Source organism: Helianthus annuus, chromosome 3 (assembly GCF_002127325.2).
Source record: "Helianthus annuus cultivar XRQ/B chromosome 3, HanXRQr2.0-SUNRISE, whole genome shotgun sequence".
Classification (NCBI taxonomy): domain Eukaryota; kingdom Viridiplantae; phylum Streptophyta; class Magnoliopsida; order Asterales; family Asteraceae; genus Helianthus; species Helianthus annuus.
The window spans coordinates 151,895,723-151,918,813 of record NC_035435.2 but is presented as its reverse complement, the minus strand read 5'-3'; the positions used below and the strand labels follow the sequence as shown (position 1 = coordinate 151,918,813).

Genomic DNA, 23,091 nt, shown 5'->3' with positions numbered 1-23,091 from the left:
GCGTATTACCTTTTTCAATTTCCAAGAGAATCTCTGATTATGTCATATTTTGTCTTATTTGCCTCGTATAGGCCTATACTAGGCGTCTAGGCGTAAAAAGACCACTTAACCCCTGATTTAGGCCTATACTGGGGGTAAATTGGTCTTTTTTACCTCTCATATATGCCTAGTATAGGCCTATATGAGGCGTATGTATGTAATTCAAATTACCATTTTACCCCCTGAGTTAGGCCTATACTGGGGGCAAAACAGGGTTATAATGGTCTTTTGGACACCAGTATACGCCCAGTATAGCCCTATACTGGGCGTCTATTTTTATTTTTATTTTTTGTTATCTCTTCTTAAATATTTAAAAAGAGAAAAAAAAATTGACGCCCAGTATAGGGCTATACTGGGCCTATACGAGGGGTCCAAAAGACCATTATAACCCTGTTTTGCCCCCAGTATAGGCCTAATTCAGGGGTATAATTGTCTTTTGGTCCACATAGACACCCAGTATAGCCCTATACTGGGCGTCTATTTTTATTTTTTTTTGTTTTCTCTTTTTAAATATCAATAACACTAATATTAACTATAAAAAACTCATATTAATAACAATAACACTAATATTAATTATAAAAACTCATATTAATTATAATAACACTAATATTGATTATACAATGCCTATACGAGAGCTATACGAGACATATACTACACTATACGATACGATACAACACGATAGGCCTATACAAGACCTATACGAGACTTATACTACACTATACGATGCGATACAACACGATACTATAGGATACGATACTACATCCATAGGCCCATACAATGCCTATACGAGACTTATACTACACTATACTATACGATACGATAAAATACGATACGAGAATATATGATAAGATACAACACTCGTATAGGCATGTAGGTGTAGTATAGGCCTCGTATACCCGTATAGGCCTATAGGCTTATACAAGACCTATATGGGACCTATACGAGACTTATACTATACACTGTACGATACAATACAATACGATGCCATACTATACGATACAATACGATACTATCGTATCATATAGTGTAGTATAGGTCCCTTATAAGTCTTGTATAGGCCTACCGACGTATACGGGTGTTGTATCTTATCATATAGTCTCGTATCGTATTGTATCGTATCGTATAGTATAGTGTAGTATAAGTCTCGTATAGGTATTGTATGGGCCTATGGATGTAGTATCGTATCCTATAGTATCATGTTGTATCGCATCGTATCGTATAGTGTAGTATAAGTCTCGTATAGGTCTTGTATAGGCCTATCGTGTTGTATCGTATCGTATAGTATAGTATAGTATAGGTCTCGTATAGGCATCGTAAATTAATATTAGTGTTATTATAATTAATATGAGTTTTTTTATAATTAATATTAGTGTTATTGATATTAATATGAGTTTTTTATAGTTAATATTAGTGTTATTGATATTTAAAAAGAGAAAACAAAAAAATAAAAATAGACGCCAGTATAGGGCTATACTGGGCGTCTATGTGGACCAAAAGACCATTATACCCCTGAATTAGGCCTATACTGGGGCAAAACAGGGTTATAATGGTCTTTTGGAACCCTCGTATAGCCCCAGTATAGCCCTATACTGGGCGTCTATTTTTATTTTTATTTTTTTGTTTTCTTTTTAAAAAAGAAAACAAAAAAATAAAAATAAAAATAAAAATAGACGCCCAGTATAGGGCTATACTGGGGCTATACGAGGGGTCCAAAAGACCATTATAGCCTTATTTTGCCTCCAGTATAGGCCTAATTCAGGGCTATAATGGTCTTTTGGACACCAGTATACGCCCAGTATAGCCCTATACTGGGCGTCAATAAAATAAAAATAGACGCCCAGTATAGGGCTATACTGGGCGTATACTGGTGTCCAAAAGACCATTATAACCTTGTTTTGCCCCCAGTATAGGCCTAATTCAGGGGTATAATGGTCTTTTGCTCCACATAGACACCCAGTATAGCTCTATACTGGGCGTCTATTTTTATTTTTTCTGTTTTCTCTTTTTAAATATCAATAACACTAATATTAACTATAAAAAACTCATATTAATATCAATAACACTAAGGGGCTGTTTGGTAGCCTCTGAATGGTCATTAAGAGGCTACCTCTTAACGGAACTATTAAATAATTTTACCAATGAGAAGGTAGAAGAATGTGACATGTGATGATTTATCATTCAGATGTTACCTCTTAACCATTCAGACTTGAGGTTACCTCTTATTCATTCAGAGGTTTTAAACCATTAAGAGCTAGCATCTGAATTGTCATTAAGAGGCTACCAAACAGCCACTAATATTAATTATAAAAAAACTCATATTAATTATAATAATACTAATATTAGTTATACGATGCCTATACGAGACTTATACTATACTATACGATACGATACAACACGATAGGCTTATACAAGACCTATACGAGACTTATACTACACTATACTATACGATACGATGCGATACAACACACTTCAAGCGCACCTCTGTATCGACTGAATCACTCTAAGGATCTAATCGTCTTTCGATTTTTTGATCAATTCGATTGCAGTCTCCGAAGTCCTTCTTGATCGATGGTCCCCATTAGCATTAGTGCTAATTAGCAGCCTTTGGTCAGGTGCGTGACATGGGCAGATGCTAGTTGTTGCGCGAGACAGGTGCTCACCACTTCGTCAGCAGGTGATAACAGCCATCTTTTTAGGTTTTTAAAACCATCAGGACAGAAGATACTACATCCATAGGCCCATACAATGCCAATACGAGACCTATACGAGATTTATATTACACTATGATACGATAGTATCGTATTGTATCGTATAGTATGGTATCGTATTGTATCGTATAGTGTATAGTGTATGGTATAAGTCTCGTATAGGTCCCATATAGGTCTATACAAGACTTATACTACACTATACGATACAATACAATACAATACAATACGATACTATAGGATATGATACAACGCCCGTATACGTCGATAGGCCTATACAAGGCCTATAAGGGACCTATACGAGACCTATACTACACTATATGTTAAAAACAACGTAATATTTCTACGATCGAATATTTTTAAAGGCCGATCTTGAAAACGGTAAAATATTTTTATAAAAAAATGAAACTTTTCTTTAAAAACAACTCAAATTACCCCACCAAAACACCCATTTTTTTACTTAAAAAAACATCACCCTTCAAAAACAATCAAATTACCCTACCAAAACATCCATTTTTCAACTCAAAAAAACACCAACGAGGGGTCCTAATATTAATTATTTAAAATAAAAAACTTGTTTTTGTATAAAAGTTTGCTAAAACGATTAATCTAATCTAATACTAATAAAAAGGTCTACTTAATGCCACATGGCATTCTCATACAAATAAAAGATTTTACATAATGCCACATGGCATTCTCAACTTCAATTCACTAATATTATTATTATTAATTAATTAATACAAAACAAAGAAAAATTTCTTAACAACTTAATACTAATAAATGTTTTATTGTCTACTTAGATATTAATCATTTACTTTTGAATTATCTAAATATATATAATTAGTTATTAGTAACAATTCTACTTAATATTAATGTGACAACACCTTCTTATTCTTTAAAATGATTTTTTTACTATATGTTTAAAACATCTATTAAATAAATTATTATTTTATATTATAATAATAAAAATGGTAAAGAATAGGTTAATCCGATACTTGAAAACCGGTTTACTTCCATGCGTTAAAACACTTTTAATGTTATTAGACTCGTGTAATACACGAGTTTAAGGATAGAATATATTCACAATAATTTTGATGCAAATCTATACTCGCCAGATATCCTAAATGGAGTTATATTGATCGAAAGAATAGTTTATGTATGGAACTCTACTACAGATCCTATCACCGGGTGATCAGGTTATTGAGACACTCATATTATCCGGAGGTAATACTGGCACTCGAATGTTTATCCCTAGATTTCGTTTAATACTGCTAAACAGAAGGCTTACATTTAAATTGAAAAGAAGACAGTTTCCTCTCGCCCTATGTTTTGCCATGACGATAAATAAAAATACAAGACAATTTCTATGTAAAGTTGGTTTGTTTCTAAAAGAATCGGTTTATACGCATGACCAACTCTTCCGTCATCTATGGTAAAAAAAAATTCACTTATATAAATTTATGAAGACAACATAAAATTAAATAAGTTATAATTTTATATCTTTAAACCCGTGTAGTACACGGGTCTAATAATCTAGTATTGTATAAAAAGTTTGTTAAAAAAAAACCCTTATATACGCCTAGTATAGGCCTATACGAGGCATATAAGGGGCAAAGGGTCATATATGAGACCTATACGAGGAGCCCTATACGCACAGTATAGACCTATACGAGGCATATTGAAGCAGTCAAATCAGAAGTGACATGAGTCAGACACTGACTTTGATGTAACCCTATATGCCTCGTATAGGCCTATACGAGGCCTATACGAGGCAAAGGGTGTCTAAATAGGCAGATAGGGTGTGTGAATAGGTTGAGCCTTGTTTTATTTGATTTCACTTACATATCATGTAACAATTATAATAATGGGTTAGTATCAAATAAAAAGTCTCTTAAAAATAAGAAGTCGTAAGAGAGGTATCAAACGGACCTCGATTGACCTCATTCAAGTGGCACTAGAACAGTCTCATCGAACTCTTCGATGTGAGATTTTAGGCTTTTGTTTTTATTGTTTAGCTTGTATATTTTAGACTTTTTGTTTACATCATTGTGTCTTTTTATTTATCATTGTGTCTTTTCTATATTTGCGTCATTGTGTCTTTTTTATGACTCATTGTGTTTTCTTCTTTAACGTTGTGTTATATTTTTCGCCATTATCTTATATTTTTCTTGACATTGTGTTATATTTTACGATCTATTATGTCTTTATACACTTCTTATTTTTAGAAGTTTTACTCTTATAATAATTACTCAGTATCTTATAAATGAACTCAAAACTGAATGCTAACATTATTTTGTTTCCTCTATGTTTAGTTATAATTTTTATCTGAAAATTAAGTTATATTCAAAATAATATATTTTTTCATATTGCGAGACTAATCATAGTAATTAACAAACAAATAAATTATTAAATATTAATTATTATTGCATAGATGCTCTGTATATGGATCTTGCGTGCTCGTTACTGAACAGTTTTCGAGGAGAAGTGAAAATGGTAAAAGAGAATAAAAATAAATTAATAGTTGAATCATCAATCCACATGTTCTGCATATTAAGCAAAATATCAGATCAGTGTCCTAGCAAGACCCGAAAGCAAAGGGAAACAATTTACAAAATAGAGGAACCAATATATCTAGTTAATGTAAGCATTGATTGAAATACATAAATCAAAAGTTGGTTTTAAACTTCTAACATGACTATGCCCATAGCATTATAGCCTAGTGGTATCTTGGTGGTGGGATAAAACTTATGACCATTAGGTCATGGATTCGATTCTCACAAGGGGGTTTTTCCCAAATTATTGGATTTCCTCCTGAATTGGTGTATAGGCATTATTGCCTAGTGGAGATGGATATGATCTGATGGTTTCACTAGTAGCACGATGATACTCTAGTGATCCGTCAGTGATCCAAATTTGTCGTTCAAAACATAAAAAAACTTCTAACATGACTTCAAACTCAACACGAACGTGTTACAAAAATAATTAGATTTTGGTTGTTATATCTAACTCGTTTAATAAACATATTTAATTAAATGATCCATGTTATTGATTTAAACATGTTGATCTTATCTTTAAGAGTTATCAAGTCATAAGATAAAATAATTGAAATTACTTGCATTATAGACAAATTTAAAAACTTTAATATGCGAAAAAAAAAATAGTGATTCTTTTCGTATACTTTTCACTACTAAACTTTATGTATTTATTACCTGTCTTGAATGGTGGCATACCTACACGTTTGAGATGGCCGAGAATTATTTCTTTTGTTTAATATATATACAATCCAATCCTGATTGACCCTTAAGACTAAACGGTATGGGGGCGTCTTCATGCCCGTCCCCATCTCGCCGCCCCGTCTTTCCCACCTCCTTGCTTCGGCACCAGGCCAGGCCCGTCATCTCCATCCTCCACAAGCCAGGTTCGACGCCCCTCACTTCCACACACACACCTATACATACATACATACATACATACATACATACATACATACATACATACATACATACATACATACATACATACATACATACATACATACATACATACATACATACATACATACATACATACATACATACATACATACATACATACATACATACATACATACATACATACAAAGGGGTTCATCCCCCACCCAATAGGTCCATCCCCTTTAGGCCCCCGCTTATGTGGCGGTGACGTAACGACCCATCTCCTTGGGGATGAGGCTCACTATACCAATTAGTCTAAAAAAATTTAATATTGAACCCCGTATAATTTTGAAATCAACCCTAAGAATTATTATTGGTGATCCCCAAGAAAAAAAAATAATAAACACATATACAAGAGTTATAAACTAATTATTTATTGGACCAACACCCATTGTCCCAATAACCAATTTAAAAAATTAAGCTCTTTACTCCGCTAGCTCAAGAACCAATTAACCATATAACCCAATACTCATTTCAAACAGATAACCTAATAAAGAGTTAAATTACAAGACTGTCATAATGAGGAACGATTAGTCGTTCAGAAGCCATAATCGCATTGCTGCCCCAAGCCTCTAACTACCCAATCCGCCAGAGTCATTATTGTCAAAGCTGCCTCTCGCCAGAGGTGTAAACGAGCTGAGCCGTTTACAAGCAACTCGAGATCAGCTTGATGAAAGCTCGATCAATTCTTAAACGAACTATTATGATTTTTTTTATAAAGATTGATGTATTTTTAATTTGTATCTGAAATTTTATTTGATTGTTTTTTGTAATTATATGACTCAAGTCGACCTGATCCAAGTCAAAAAAAAATTATCGTAGACAACCAACGTCCAAAAAAAATCCAACCCCATAAACAAATTATGAATTCGACACTAGAACACTTAACAATATGTAATTCAAATATTTTCTTCGAATATGTTCACTCCAACAAAATTCCCAACTTAGGAATCTTTCAAACCTTTACAAACTTAAATATTTAACTACTTCTTATACTCAATAAAAAATCAATGAGAACAAGAAACCAGACAATTGTCAGCAACACATTTATGTGTTGTACAAACTAAAAATATACATCTTGTTCATTGCACATGGACTTTTGAGCTTCTCTTCTTCACATGGCTCATCTCTTCCCATTCTCTATGCACCAACACCATTGATTAAACTTAAACTCTTTGTTTATTCATTTGACTCATGAACCACTTTACAGATCTGCACACAAACAAAAGCTCCACACCATACATATGCATTGCAAGATCAGATTGCACCCATTTGTTTTCTTCTCTCACCTGTGATCCAAATGCCAACAATCAACAAGGTATTTGCCAGAAACAGTTGGTGGATTTTTTCAACCATTAGTGGATTTGTTTTGCCAAATTTTGCATAATATTATTCAATAATATTAACTTGTTTCTTCATCAACCCACCCACCACACCAAGCTTCCATTTTTCATATAAATTTCAGTAATTTATTATATTTTAACTGAAAAAATTTGTTGGGTTTGGTTCATATGTTCTTTATTTTTGTGGGTTTTTTATTCTTTTTTGCAAAGCAATCAACACTATTGATTTCTTGGTTTCTCTATTTGGAAGTTGGAATACCCGCCAATTTTTTATTTTATTTTTTTTATAATTTAGGGGTTTAACCAACTATCAGCTGTAATGATTGGTGTGTTTTAATCTTTTGTAGATAAATTTTGTGGGTTTTTTTTCTTCTCATTTTTCAAAGATTGAACAGCATTGAGTTCTCAAGTTTCTTGATTTGGGCCCCACTATGATGTGAATGTATAAAATGTATAAAATTTGGAAATTAACCAACTTTTATCTAAAATGTTTGTTGGGTTTCAAGACTCAATCATTTGTTGCTAAATTTTGAGGGTTTTATTCATTTTTGCAGGATTTTTGAGCTTTCTTGATTCAATAGTGTTCATGTTCATCTTTAAGCACAGAAAGTGAGCTGAGGATTTGCACAGCTTGCTAGTAGATTAAATTGACCAGTAAGTGATTGGTTTGATGAAACAAATTGCGCTTTTCGATTGCTTCAATCGTTTCTATAATTTTGTATGATGATTATTACTCGAAACAGTTATCATTGGCGCAGCTTAGTGGAGGCGGGAGGGGGCGGCCGACCGCCCCAAACTTTTCGCTCAGTAGTGGGGAGTATATAGTTTTTGTATAGAAATTTTTGGGTATATATGTTTTTTACCCCCCGGTTTTATAGAAATTTTTGGTACATCCGTTTTCGACCCCCCGATCGAAATCCCAAGCTTCGCCACAGTTATTGATAGTGTGTTATGTGAGAAGTGGGCACTATTTTTTTGTTATCAATAGTTCCTGTATGCAAGTTGTTTTTTTATTGTTTTATGACTCAAATCTTTGAATTACAATTTATGTTAGATAGTATGTTAGGAGACTATGAATTTGAATGACCTAGGTAACCAAGTTTTCAAGTTGAAATCTCCATTGATGGTCAATTTTAAGAGTCAAAAGTAGAGCTCATTTTGACTTCTAGAGTGTCGAACGAGGTAGTTATAGACGTCTAAATTGACAAAAAACTGCCTTGTGTAAACCAAAAGTTTGATAGGTAAGGTAAGTATTAAATTAAAGTACGATAAAGAAAAAAATTGGAGGTAATAGGTAAGAACACATGGTAATTTTTTTTGAATTTTGAAAATTACTACATTTGAACCTCAATATCGAGTTGTTTTTGGATGATATGTTAGTTATAAAAAGGCATTTAATGATGAACAAAACATTGGGTATAAGAATTAAGAACTAAGAACTTGTGGTGGTTTCGAATTTGATAACTACAAGGGGCGAAGTATAGAAGGGGCGGGGGGCGTCCGACCCCCCGAACTTTTCGCTCAGTAGTGTTATATATGTAGTTTTCGTATAGAAATTTTTGGGTATATACGTGTTCGACCCCCAGGTTCTGTAGAAATTTTTGGGTATATACGTTTTCGACCCCCCCCCCCCGGTCATTCGGGTCAAGCTTCGCTACTGATAATTACTATGGTTGAACATTAAAAATCAAAGCTGACTTTGTTTGGGAAAAGAGGGGGTGTTTTATGAATTTATGACAATTTAGTAACTGGCTGATCATTTCAATGCAGAATCAATTGATAAATATCATTCACATACCTAAATATCGGTATATGATCATCCAACTATTCTGAACTCGAGTTCAAAATGGAAGACGACAATGCGGAAGACATGGAGGTCGAGATACTGCCTTCAATGTGGCCCGAAGACATCGATGCAGCTGGAAAAAAGTTCAATGTGGAAAAACCAGGAGTTGATCAAGATTTATTAGAAGATTTTAATTTCAATGAAGAACCAAGTATAGTTGACTTCAAACGCCTACTTGAGCTCACAAATTATAGCGAAAAAGGGTCGTCTCAGTTATCGTACCTTGTAAAAAACTGGGAATGGAAGCAAGAAAATGCTGTGAGACTTTTGAGAGAAGAACTTGAGAATTTGAGGAAACAACAAGATAAATTTGAGCTAAAAAAATTGGAGATTTTGGAAGAACATCGGTTTGAAGATGATAACTATGGAGGTGATAAACGTCCGGTTTCTATACTTGATGAAGTTTATGATATCTTTCAAGATGTTCCCAAGAGAAGAAGTGATGTTATAGTTCAAGATGAAAGATTAGAGATAGACGATGAATGTGATACAACTACGGTTAAGTATTGGAAACAACGCGCTTTGCATTTGGAGAAATTATTGAATGTAAGTGTTCAACGGGAGCAAATACTTTTGGAAAAACTAGAGGAAAGTATTGAAAACCTCGAGAAGCAATCGTCACCGGTTGAAGAACTTTCACAGGTCTTGAAAAGAGCTGATAATTTCTTGCATTTTGTTCTTCAAAATGCTCCCGTTGTCATTGGCCATCAAGATAAAGAGTTGAGATATCGGTTCATTTATAATCATTTTCCAAGTTTGAGAGAGGAGGTAAAATGATATTATGATCACCAAATGATTATATTTATGAAAGTTTAATACTTTGAAGAATCACTGATGATTTCGATCTTGTAACATGTTTTAGGATATTATCGGGAAAACAGACGTTGAGATCTTCAAGGGTGGCGGTGTTAAGGAATCCCAAGATTTCAAAAGAGAAGTTCTTGAAAAAGGGTTACCAGGAAAGCGGGAAATTACATTTGAAACCGAACTATTCGGGGCCAAAACTTTCTTGATATATGTCGAGCCTGTTTTCAGTAAAGTAGGCGAAACGATTGGTGTGAATTATATGGGAATGGAAATAACAGACCAAGTAAGACTTATTGTCATATTTTCTTACTAGTCATTTATATAGGTGGCAGTTTTAATACGGTATATGAAAACGGGTCGATTTGGGGAACGAATAAGCTATCAAGTAACGGAGAGGTTATTATGTTTATATTGCATACATCTATCTTTTAAAAATATTATAGTGAGTGTTGACTTGTTTTGACCCGAACTTGAAGATGCCCGTTTAATCCGAACCCGTTGTTTCCCATTACCGGGCACATTACGCAATCTCTTGTCATTAATGTGTATGTTTTCAAAGTTGTTACTCTTGAATGTGTCGGAAAATCATGTAGGTGGCAAGAAGAGAAAAGATGGCAAAGCTTCGAGAGGAAATAGCCGTGCAAAAGGCCCGGGAGACCGAGCTTAACAAAACTATTCATATAACAGGTTTGGTGGCGTTCTTTGCTTTCACCTTATACGAGTATGACTGTATGAAGTATGAACCACCATTACAACTTATTATTATTGGTTACTGATTATGAAATTTGACTTTAGAGGAAACGATGAGAGCAAAACAAATGTTAGCAACCATGTCACACGAGATAAGATCTCCTTTATCCGGAATCATTAGCATGGCGGAAATTTTATCGACTACAAAGCTTGATAAAGATCAGAAACAACTTTTGAGTGTCATGTTATCTTCGGGTGATTTAGTCCTACAACTTATTAATGACATCCTCGACTTTTCTAAAGTAGAATCAGGTTGGCTTTCTGTCCTTTCTTGTAGCATATTTAGTTTACCTTTTTCCATGTTAAGTTTAATCTTTAGTGGTTATATTAAGGTGTTATGAAGCTTGAAGCTACAAAGTTTAGACCGCGAGAAGTGATCAAGCATGTACTCCAAACCGCTGCAGCGTCACTCAAAAAGATGCTTATCTTGGAAGGACATGTGGCAGATGATGTCCCCATTGAGGTGAGATGTTTATCATATACACCTCAAATAGTTTTTCTTTTGTCCCATAAAAAGTGTTTGTGCGTCAACCCGACCCATTTCAAACAGTTACCCAACCCGCCAAACCAATCCACTCTCTATGCTCTTACAAATTGTTATGATAATGCACCCTTTAAAAATAATATGTTACACATTTGCAGATTATCGGTGATGTTCTTCGAATTCGACAAATCCTCACCAACTTGATCAGGTAGCTCCATTTAGCGCTCAATCTCAAAATAACAATTAGGAAAAGTTACAAGTTTTGTCCTTTATCTTTATACCACTTTTCAGGCGATGTCCTTTTTAACGAATGTTGACAGACGGTGTCCTTTACTAGGTATTTTGTTGCAAGTTTAGTCCTTTACACCCAACCCAGTTAAAAAACCCTGTTAATTGTTGGGTATAAAGGACTAAACCTGCAACAAAATACCTAGGTAAAGGACTAAACTTGCAACAAAATACCTAGTAAAGGACACCGCCTATCAACAATTAACAGGGTTTTTTAACTGGGTTGGGTGTAAAGGACTAAACTTGCAACAAAATACCTAGTGAAGGACATCGCCTGTCAACATTTGTTAAAAAGGACACCGCCTGAAAAGTGGTATAAAGATAAAGGACAAAACTTGTAATTTTTCCTAACAATCCTAACAATTATGTTACGACCTCAATTCTTTTACCAGATTTTAACTCGTTTCGTGCAGCAATGCTGTAAAATTTACCCATGATGGGAAGATTAAGATAAATCTTAACGTGATAGCGGACCCATATCCCAAAGCTCAGATAACATATGAGGAGAATGAACTACAGTCGCAAGAAACCGTGGTCTGGATACGATGTGATGTTCAAGATACCGGTATTGGAATCCCAGGTGCTTTTCTACATCCTTAATCTTCTCAAAAAAACCATTTATCTGCTTTTTAGCTCACATTTTTGTCACTGTTTATTGACAGAAACTGCATTACCGTCGCTGTTTAAGAAATACATGCAAGCTGGTGCTGATACAGCTCGAAAATATGGCGGGACTGGATTAGGTTTAGCCATATGCAAACAACTGGTAATGTTTCTTCAACATTCTTCTTTGAGTAAAATGCCATTTTCGTCCTTGAGGTTTGGCCAGTGGCCACTTTTGCGACTTTCGTCCAAATGTTTGTTTTTTCGCATCTGGATCCAAAAGGTTTGAAATCTTGCAATTTTCATCCAACTTGTTAACCCCATCCATTTTTCTCCGTTAAATGAGAGGCATTTCTGTCTTTTTTAGACACAATAATTCTGTTGCTCCACTCCCCGACGTTTCCGCCGCGGTTTCGTTGTTTTAACGCGGTCGGGGTGTGACAGAAGAGAATGTCTAAAAAAGACAGAAAGGCCTCTCATTTAACGGAAAAAAATGGATGGGGTTAACAAGTTGGATGAAAATTGCAAGATTTCAAACCTTTTGGATCCAGATGCGAATATAAGAAATAAAGATCCACCTTTGTTGACTTTCTCCCCACCCAAACCCTTTAATCATCACAAAATTGTCTAAAAAGACGAAAATACCCCTGACTTAACGTTAAAAAATTGGATGGAGTTAACGAGTGGTTTGAAAATAGCAAGATTTCAAACCTTTTGGATCCAGATGCGGAAAAACAAACCTTTGGATGAAAGTCGCAAAAGTAGCCAAACCTCAGGGACCAAAATGGCATTTTACTCTTCTTCTTGGAAAAACTATGTTTCATACACATGATTTCTTGCTAATAGGTTGAGCTCATGGGTGGACGGCTAACGGTTTCTAGCAAAGTAAATCATGGATCTACGTTCACTTTCATTCTACCCCACAAAGTTCCACAAGCGTGTGACAGTTCAGATGAAACCGATGACTACAAAGATAAAGATGATAATGGTTCAATGGAAGAAGATGATCTAAAGTGCGGGTTTTTCCAGTTCAAGACACGGACTTTAGGTTCTCTTTTTTCTTCTAACGGATCTGGCCCGACACACGAGTTAACAAGAAGTGAATCTGACAAAATAGACAGAATCAGTGTTCTAGAGAATAACAACACTAACCACATGAGCGTAGATCAAGACCGTCCATTTCACGATCCTTGTATCCAGAAAAACCGTCCCTCGAATTCAAACAAGCTTATGAAGATGGATTCTGGTACGACTACAAGCAAATCATCGGCAAGATATAAAATCCTTCTTGTTGAAGATACTGTTGTGAATGTGATGGTTGCAAAGCGGATGATGAGACAGTTGAATCAAGATATGGATGTTGTGAATAACGGGGTTGAAGCTTTGCGTGCGGTTCAACGTTGTGATTATTCGCTCATTCTTATGGTAATCTATCACCTATTAGTGTTTTTACTTCTTATATTAAATCACCATCAATGTAGTTGTGTATAAATGCTGTAAATTTTATGTTGCAGGATGTATGCATGCCTGTAATGGACGGTCTTCAAGCTACTCGCTTGATCCGGTCCTATGAGAAAAACGGCAACTGGGATGAAGCACGATTAGCCGGAGTTGACATTCCCGATCAAATATCGAAGGAGCAGCCCAGAAAGAGAATTCCCATTATTGCTGTAAGTTTAAGATCCAATATCCATACATAAAGGGTATTTTAGTCATTTTAACTCGTGCTAACCACTATGGTTTTGTAGATGACTGCCAATGCAATGTCGGAAAGTGCGGACGAATGCTTCGCCAACGGTATGGATTCGTTCATAACAAAGCCGGTTACGCTTCAGAAGTTAAAACAATGTCTTGAACAGTATTTGCCTTCATACGGCGCCTTGTGAATATACATGTGGAGTTTGTATAGCGAGTGTATACGAGTTGCTTAGGGAATTCTTTTTTATTGTTTTTCCCTATTTGGGGGTTACGGTTTTGTCCTTAAAGTTCCGGTTTTAGAGTGGTTGTATGGACAAATATCGAGTTAGACCTAGACAAAAGAAAGTTACCATGTGGCTTCTAGTTGTAGTTGCGATTATGAAATAATTTGATACCGAAACTAGTTTGTTACGACGTTTAGTACCTCTTTTTATCAAATCGGTTTTCGGGTTATTTGTGTTATTTGAATCTAGATTTTTGAATTTTTATCAATTTAAAGAGTTTGATGTTTTAAATTCTGTTCAGGTTGCTTCAAATCAAGCGAATTGCGCAAAAAGAAAATAAATAATATATATAATAGATAAATAAATGTATTGTTTATAAATAAAGTAGTTGAAATATATATATGAGACATTTGGAAATGTTATCAAGACAACCACCAACATAGATCTACATATAAAGTACACATTTACATTCACAAGTTAAAAAATACATAAGGTCTAGAACGCATGGGTAAAGTTATCCTACAAAGTATAAATCTAGGAAGGTATAAAGACACAATGGATCGTAAAATATAGCATAATGTCGTCGAGAAATATAACAAAATGCCGAGGAAAAAAGACACAATGATGATAATAAACAAAGGACAATGCGAAAAGACACGATGATGATAATAAAAAAAGGACAAAATGCTAAACAAAAATTCTGAAATTTACAAGCTAAAAATCCAAAAACGAAAACCTAAAATCTAAGATCGTAGAGTTCAACGAGACGGTTCAAATGCCGCTATAATAAGTTCAACCAGAGTCCATAGTCCGTTTGAGAACCTTCCTATGACTTCCTATTTTTAGGAGACTACGTATTTGAAGCTGAATTTGAGCCCATGCACACAAGCTTACTACATGTACTTTAAGCTTATGACATTTTAAGCTTACTTACTACAAACCCGATGTTCGAAAAGAGCCCAGGCACACAAGCTTTCTTACATTATCAAGACATGAACTTGTGGTCAACACAAATCTTGTTCTCAAACATTATCAAGACATGAGCTTGTGGTCAACACAAATCTTGTTCTCAAGAAGGCTTAAATCTTTAAATAAGAGAACCATCTAGCAGCATAGAGAAAGCACACATATACTTCAAGATTTAATTAAAGATATTGTAATAAAATTATGGGGCCAGAGTTCCTAGATGCACTTGTACCAAAACAATTGTACACAACAACATAACTAAATTCAACAAATCTTCCTTGCTACTAACCCTATAAAAAAAAAACAGAACCAATAATTATGGATTCATAGGAACAAAGATACCTATAGATTCATGAGTTCAGTTGTCCACTGTCCACCAACCTGATAAATATATCATCAAGAAACCGAAAACTCCCATATCATAAACCAACTTCAGGAATCTGAATCTTCTTCTTTTACACTTTTGAGTTCCTCAATATGTACAAAGGAACCGCTCTTGGTAGACGACAAGGGTGATGTCACGCCGATGCAATGGGAGGTGTAGGAGACGGAGATAACTGTTCTTCAACGCCGTTGCTGAATTTACTACTGTGTTGTCGGACTTTAAAGCTGCCATGTCGCATGGGTTTTGGTATAAACAGGGAATTAAGCATTTTTTCGAGAGACTGCGCAGTGAACTTTGCGTACTTGCTAGCACTCGAATCTTGTTCAACAAGTGGGCCGTAGTTCTGCATATAGCTTCGGTAAACAGGGACGATTGCTTGAATTATAAGATGGCATGTTTTTTCCCGTAGCTCTTTATCCAATAGAACCCAATTCGAGTGCTTTTTGTAAATGTTATCGAAAGCTTCGTTAAACGCTTTGAGCCGCTTTTTCACAAGATCGCGCGCAGTCGCACGCCCTCCGGAGAACAAAATCAAGCCTTCGCGGCTTAAATGAGACGGAAGTTTTCCCCAACTTTCTCGAACAAAAGTGGTGGTATAATATTCCGCGTACTCTTGGTGTCCTCTTAACCATTGATCACCTAATAAAGCTCCGATCTTTGTGCCTTTTAGATGCTTGTAAAGATGCCAATGATTATTCATCAAGAAAACGTTCGCTTGGATGGGATCCTCATACGATTTTGACCAAACGTCTAGATTCAATTCAATGGCTCGGATTAAATTAAGAAGCTCGTCATGAAGAAGACTTTCTTGAAACTTTTCATGTTTCCAACTTCTTTCGATCGCTAATACTTGGTTCAAGATCGGCTTGTAGTTGCTTCCCAGAAGCCGATTAGTGTAATCGGTAATAAAACTAACAAGTCTCGGTACACCGCCATCTGGCGGTGCCGGTGCTTGTCGTTGTAACTCCACTTGAAGCAAAAGCTCCCAGAAAATTTCGGAAGCACCTTCGATCACCCTTTTGATAAGATCCCTTGTGAGGTTTTGAATTTCAGCACACGCGGCCCCACCGAAAAGACGGTTAAAATCCAATCTTAACCTGTTTAAAGATGCGAAAATGTCTAATAATTTCAATAACTTTATTGGATCCTTCTTACTCTCGGTGACCGTTTTCCCAAACTGGAGGAACGCAAGCATGCCCGCTTGTGCCGCTATATTTGCGAAACAACCCCGCCATACATCCAATCCCAACTTCTCGAAAACATCGTTGCAAAGCTTATATTCAGCCTCGAATAAATGCTTAACCGCAAACTCTAAATGCTTACTCCAATTCGCTATGTAACCCTCAATGTTCTGCACGTTATTGAACTCCGAAACTGAAATCTCCAAATAATCCAAGTTAAGCGCCCGTAAACTTGCTCTAACAATCGAGCTACGAACATCAACGTAGATAGATTTGCATTTTTCTAGTCTGTTGTTAGCAATCAATCCCCCGATAATTTCTTGCAACTTTTTAATTACAGGAACCGGCAACGGAGACGGGGAAATACACGCTTGTTCGTCTTTCAAAGGGGACGAAGACATAGGTAAGGGGATACTGTTTTCAGTCAAAAGACGACGAAACTCGCCTTCTAATCTATCTAACGCAGCCTCTAAAAGCCCACCGTCAAGCCGACCCTTTTCTTCATTCTGCAACTCTTTTAAATAATCTAGCGCTTTTTTCAAACTAATCGTATACCGTTTATCAGCCACGTTATTATCCTGTAAATACTCGACGATATCATCCAACCACTCGATCGCCATCCCACAATTATCCGACAAAAACTGCAACGCCTCCTGCAAGTTATCCAACACCTTAAGGTACCCCGAAAGATCCGACTGCGGATCCGACAACGACTTTTCCAACCCATGAATCGCATCGAACACCTTCAAAACCGCAGCTGCCGGAACAACAGCCTTGTTAATATGCCCACCAACCGCATCAAGCGCGTCCCTTTGCGCGCGAATCGGACGCACCGCAGCTTCCAAACCCGGTAACCGTTGATTAATCTCTTCTAACCTAGGTCCAGCTTTTTGCAACTGTAACCCTAACCCTTTACTTTTCTCCAAATTACCCTTCAACAACTTTCTTGCAGACATCAAATTCACTATACCCTCTTCACCCACTGACCCCATATCAACAAAAAATCTTACAAACCCTAAATTCAATTTCCCCAAATTAACCCACAACAACCCACATTAATTACAGATCTACCACACACCCAACTAACGTATAGATACAAATAACTGAATCAATACAGAAACAACATAATTGAACCTCAGGAGACCAAAAAGAACTCAAAAAAACACGTAAAGATTCAAACTTTACAACAAAAGAGCAACAAAAGAGTGAAGAACTTACGATTTGGGTGAAGAACAGTGGTGGGTATTTTCAAGATCGATGAAAAATGTAAAGGTGAAGAGCAATCGAGTGTGAATAATTGGATTTTGGGTTCGTAAGTGTGTGTGAAATTAAATAAAGAAAATAAGAAACCCTAAAAGAAAAGAGGGTAGATACAGGATGCAGGACACGCCTCTTTATGTTTCTGACTTTTTGACACTACTTTTTATCGCTTTACAATCTTTTTTTCTCTGTTTATAGCATAAAATGATAGAATAAAGTTTTTCAAATGTTTTTCTCACTCTTCAAGTACAATTGTGGTAAATAGCACTCGTGTTTGGTTGCACTAGAGAACTATGTTAGGTTTAAATAATAGGTGTTCTGTGTAATAATTGTTGTAACTAACTATGGCTTGAATAAATGATTAAGTAATTAAAAGAAATAAATGATTAAGTAATTAAAAGAAATAAATGATTAAGTAGTTAATAGAACTATTAAGATCTACCTAAAAAAAATTATTACACCTATTGTGTCTATATTCAAGCGATCGCCTCTGGGATGATCGGTTACTAGAAGCTTTAGGGAAGAAAATTCAATGGTGGATAATATAAGAAACCAAAAGATGGAGAAGCTGTTCATATGGGGATGAAAACCCGAATCTGATGGGTAAATCTAAACCCAAAACATTTAGGACGGATTTGGCTAGGGTAATTGGGTATGAGATTATTTTTTATTTTTTTATTTCTTTATTTATTCTTTTTGCAGGTTTGGGACGGATATAGGATTTGGTGATCTACTCATTTACCCGACCTGATTACCACCCGTTTACCTTATATACCCGGAATAATTTATTTTATTTTTATTTTTTGAATATGTGTTTATGATAGATGTCTTTTTATTAATATTAAGACAATTAAATCATCTACCCAAACGCATACACTTTTTGTTGTAATCTTTTATATCATTTAGACTAGATTGTAATCTTTTGTTAAGAATCATCAAAAATTGTCATACACTATTATTGTCATCTATGCATTTAAGTACTTCTTTTATATATATATTTGGGTAATTTTTCTATACGCTATAGTCATTTGAGACATTGTAACTTCGTTAATGTGACGGCCACGGTAAAACTTTCATCCAAACGTTACCGACATCAGTCAAATTTTCAAGACGAAATTATTTTCAACTTGAGGATGATGTGACAACCGATAATTTTCAGGTTAACTCTGTGAACAGAACTTCATTATCTCAAAAACATTGTCTAGAACATTCACTTACCCACTACACATGATTAGGAAAAAAATTAAACGTGTCATCAATTATTATGTGAACACTCGCGTAACAGTAATTCGGAGAATTACCGAACTGACACGATTTCATTTCTGAACGTTGGTGATTAGGCAAAAATACAATCCCGGAATAATAATATTAACTTAAATGTTGAATATTATGTATTAATTGCGAAGTATGTGCATCATGTGAGTTTTTATGGAAATCGCCTATCACTACGTATAATTGTACGGTTTACGTTTTATAAAATTATAGAGGTTTTTAATAAAAAAAATTTAATGGGGAATTTTATTAAATAAATATCTTATATAATTAAGGGCTTATAAATCCGTTTAGGAGCCCAAGGAATTGTTTAAACCCAAATATGAGCTAACGGGCTTCCCTAATAGACTTTAAAAAAAAAAGCCCAACCCAACCCACTCCCCCTTGTGTCCAAAAAGAACCCCACAAACCCCAACTCCCCCAGTTTGACATTCTTCATTTTCCTACTCTCAAACCCTAGTTCAATCTGTGATCCATTATCTCAATTTCATGTTTTTAAGCTTCAATTTGAAGTTCATCACAAAACCCTAGTTTTTCAAAAAGAGTCCATTGAACTAAATATGAGTTGTTTGATGTTTGTTGGTGATTGATTCATTAGGGTTCTGTATGCATGTATTTGAGCAATCACTTTTAGATTTTGATAATTTGTGTTAACTTTCCCAAAGATAAAACTTTGATGATTTGGATTTTTATATATGAATGTGTAGGATGATTTGGATGAGTTTGATGATTTATTCATGCTAGTAGATGTATATAATGATGTTAGGAAGCAATTTTATGATGAAAACCCTAAGGTGCATGATAGTTCACAACTTACTAAAAAGGGAAACTTTTTGGTGTCAAAACTTGTAGGATTGCATGTTAGACACTATGAATGATTACAATTGATTTTTATATATTAGATAGGGTGTATGAAACTATTACATGCGGTTAGATCACTAGTATGCTAGGTGAAAGCTTAGGGTTTCCAAAAAGGGAAACTTTGTTGAACTTGAAGGTTAGAGATTGTATGAACTCATAGGAATATTCTGCAAAATTTCCCGAATTTGGTTTAGTCATAACCTAAACATACTGGTGCCAAATAGGGTCATTCTTGAGTCTAGGATCATCTACTGGATGTGTATATGATCCACAAAAATTTTCATAATTTTTCATGAAACTTAACTATGTTTTTGTAAATTTTAAATGATGGGTGTCAATCTGAGTTTTTTGATCAGGAAATAGGGTCCATGACAAGGACTATAACTTGATCAATTTTGGGAGTTAGGACATAAAATTTTTACAGTACGTACTCCTAAGAGCTGGTGAGACACTTCAATTGGCCTTGCATCAATTGGAGGAACATGGATTTTTTTTATAAATTTAATGGTAAACTACCACCCAAAAATGACATTTTTGACCTTTCTATTATGTATGATTTTTTATGATTATTTTTATAAACATTCAGACCTCAATAAAATTACACAAGCTCGAATATACTATTTCGCACATCTCATAAAATATTCATAATTTTTCTGCATTGTTTACTATTTTAAATAAAATACACAAACTGACTCAAAAACTAAAGTTGAAGTGTGATAGCTGAAACTTTTTTTGTTAACACTAGAGTTTACATCTATTTGACTATGCAAGGTGTCTTTAGGATGTAAAACTGAAATAAATGCTATCAACAATGTTATGTGATGTGTTCTATGATGTGGGGTAAAATACACATTTTTGTCCCGTGTAAATTGTATAATTTTTGTATAAGTTTTATTTGTTTTTATTTAATTTTAGTATTATATTATATTATTTTGTGTTTGGCTAGGTCCTAGTGCAAATGGAGCAAAAACGGGTAATATGGAAATAATCAGCCAGTTGGGCAGAGTGAGGTACCAGGGACCGAATTAAAATTGCCATTATTTTTCTCGAGTGGGCCGAGCCCGCTATTTCTATATTATCTAAAAAGGGTTGTTATCTATATATTATTTGTGGAGTTGGAAATCAAATAAGAAAAGCCATCAGTCTACAGTCTACGTTGAGTGAGTTGGGCCATGTGATCCATGATTCATATATAACATATATCTTTTGAGGGACGGAGGCAACATCAGCTAGGGGACGCAGACGGACGAATTGTGACGAAAGTTGGAGTTTTGGAAGGCTGTTTTGGAGTTCTAGGACATTCGGGAAGCCAAGGAATCATCGGGGAGCATTCGAGAGCACTCGGGATCGAAGTTCACGGGTTATATCTTCTTGTTCTTCGGTTTTCGTTTGTTTTTGATTGTTTAAAGATGAATTCAGATTTGTTTAAGTTTGCTATTATGTTTTTGACAATGATTATTGGCTAGACTTCTTGTTACTACCTAGACATGGATGATTGATTGCTATATGTTTTGATTATATTATGGATTTTTGGAAGCTATGGTTTGTTTATAAATTGTAAACGGCTTGTTCTATCGGTTAGGTGTGTTTGCGTGCTTGATGTTATTTAAATATTGATTATTGCTTCGCATGAATCTTGGTGACGGTCTTTATCACATAATAGAGTCATGCTAGGGTTTTAGGTTTTGGTGAGTGTCTATATCACATAATAAATCTTTAATCCTTTAGGGTGAAAATTGCATAAGTAGCCTTAGAAGTAATAATTGGTAATCTTATAAAATCAAGTGTTCTACTAATCATCAATAGCTGTAAGGTGCGAGATTATTGCTAGGTCTAAGTGATTAAACCGCAAGGTGGGTCCTTCTTAGGAAGTTAACCTTTTGGCTGCTGTCTAGCAAGTCTAGCTGAGAAAACAAGCCTATCCTAGGTTTAGGTCTCGTAAGGGAGTGAGCCTTTTAGGATACTTTTATAAACCCATTAGATGTCTTGTAAAGGAGTCTAATAACTGGTAGTTTAACAACCTTTAGGGGATCTTAGCGTGCTCTTGAGAAGGATTAGGGGTCCTTAGATTTCCCGAGGGGTGAGAATTTCAAGATCCTGGTTCCATAGCAAAAAACTTCCAAATATAATCATAACTAAAAGCAATCAGGATTCCTGTCTAGGTAGTTCCTTCATCATCCTTGAGTTCAACCTTCGTGTGAGTTTGTGTCTAGTTCGTTTAGTTAACTTAGTTAATTTTTAATTATAATTTTAGGATATTTAGAAAACCCCCCAACCAAAGAAACAATTAGTTAAGTCGTGTCAGTCTAAGTCTAGATAGAGTCATTAGCGTAATCAGTAGAGTCTCTTGGGTTCGATACTCGAACTTCCTTAGGCTATACTACACCGATCGGTACACTTGCCGGTTGTGTGGTTTAGGGTTTAGAGAGTCTTAGTTTTATAAATTTAAAGCTTAGAGAGTCTAGAATTAGGGTAATTTAGTTAGTCTTAATTAACCAACTTTTAGCACATCATTCTACAACTTCTCTTTGCGTGAATATGAATTAACATGAAGTCACTAAGTTAGTCAAACATGTGAGTCTTTTCTAAAACATTAAAACAACGATGTTGTTTGGATTACTTGGATTTTTTGAACCTATACAAACATACATTCATAGACATTGCATGTGTTAATACACTTTAGGTGATAAGTGCATGTCTCCCAAGTTATAGGGTCTTTATTGTACATATGTTGAAAATTAGTCCCAAGTTTATCCTAGGGACATTTGTCCAAGTTTTAGATGGTTTCTTTAGACAGAGTTTTTGTATAGGACTAAGGTCAGAGTTTGTTTGTGTAGACCTTTTGTCTGAGTTTTGTCTAGGTCAAAAGGTCTGAGCTTTGTGCTATATGTTTTGTCCGGGCTTTC

The 23,091-nt window shown here is 35.1% G+C and overlaps 2 protein-coding genes across 2 annotated transcripts; one reads left to right on the top strand and one right to left on the bottom strand.

Moving 5' to 3' along the window:
* The first annotated feature begins 7,269 nt into the window (after positions 1 to 7,269).
* On the top strand, positions 7,270 to 14,393 carry LOC110930159 (histidine kinase 5). Its single transcript, XM_022173394.2, has 13 exons — positions 7,270 to 7,535; positions 8,115 to 8,214; positions 9,331 to 10,174; positions 10,269 to 10,496; positions 10,807 to 10,900; positions 11,009 to 11,215; positions 11,296 to 11,426; positions 11,606 to 11,655; positions 12,149 to 12,315; positions 12,398 to 12,501; positions 13,185 to 13,763; positions 13,853 to 14,008; positions 14,087 to 14,393. The coding sequence occupies exons 3-13, from the start codon at positions 9,407 to 9,409 to the stop codon at positions 14,222 to 14,224; spliced, it is 2,622 nt and encodes an 873-aa protein (XP_022029086.1). The 5' UTR covers positions 7,270 to 7,535; positions 8,115 to 8,214; positions 9,331 to 9,406; the 3' UTR covers positions 14,225 to 14,393.
* A 995-nt stretch (positions 14,394 to 15,388) lies between these two features.
* Positions 15,389 to 18,222, bottom strand: LOC110930158 (exocyst complex component EXO70A1). Its single transcript, XM_022173393.2, has one exon. It carries the CDS (start codon positions 17,782 to 17,784, stop codon positions 15,745 to 15,747), a length of 2,040 nt encoding a protein of 679 aa, XP_022029085.1. The 5' UTR covers positions 17,785 to 18,222; the 3' UTR covers positions 15,389 to 15,744.
* Between the last annotated feature and the right edge of the window lie 4,869 nt (positions 18,223 to 23,091).

Excerpts from the sequence above, each read along its gene's own strand:
- LOC110930158 (XM_022173393.2), bottom strand. The coding sequence starts at position 17,784 with ATGGGGTCAGTGGGTGAAGAGGGTATAGTGAATTTGATGTCTGCAAGA.
- LOC110930159 (XM_022173394.2), top strand. The coding sequence starts at position 9,407 with ATGGAAGACGACAATGCGGAAGACATGGAGGTCGAGATACTGCCTTCA. Across the intron at positions 11,216-11,295 it reads CTTTTCTAAAGTAGAATCAG|GTGTTATGAAGCTTGAAGCT; the intron begins GTTGGCTTTCTG and ends GGTTATATTAAG. Across the intron at positions 13,764-13,852 it reads ATTATTCGCTCATTCTTATG|GATGTATGCATGCCTGTAAT; the intron begins GTAATCTATCAC and ends TTTATGTTGCAG.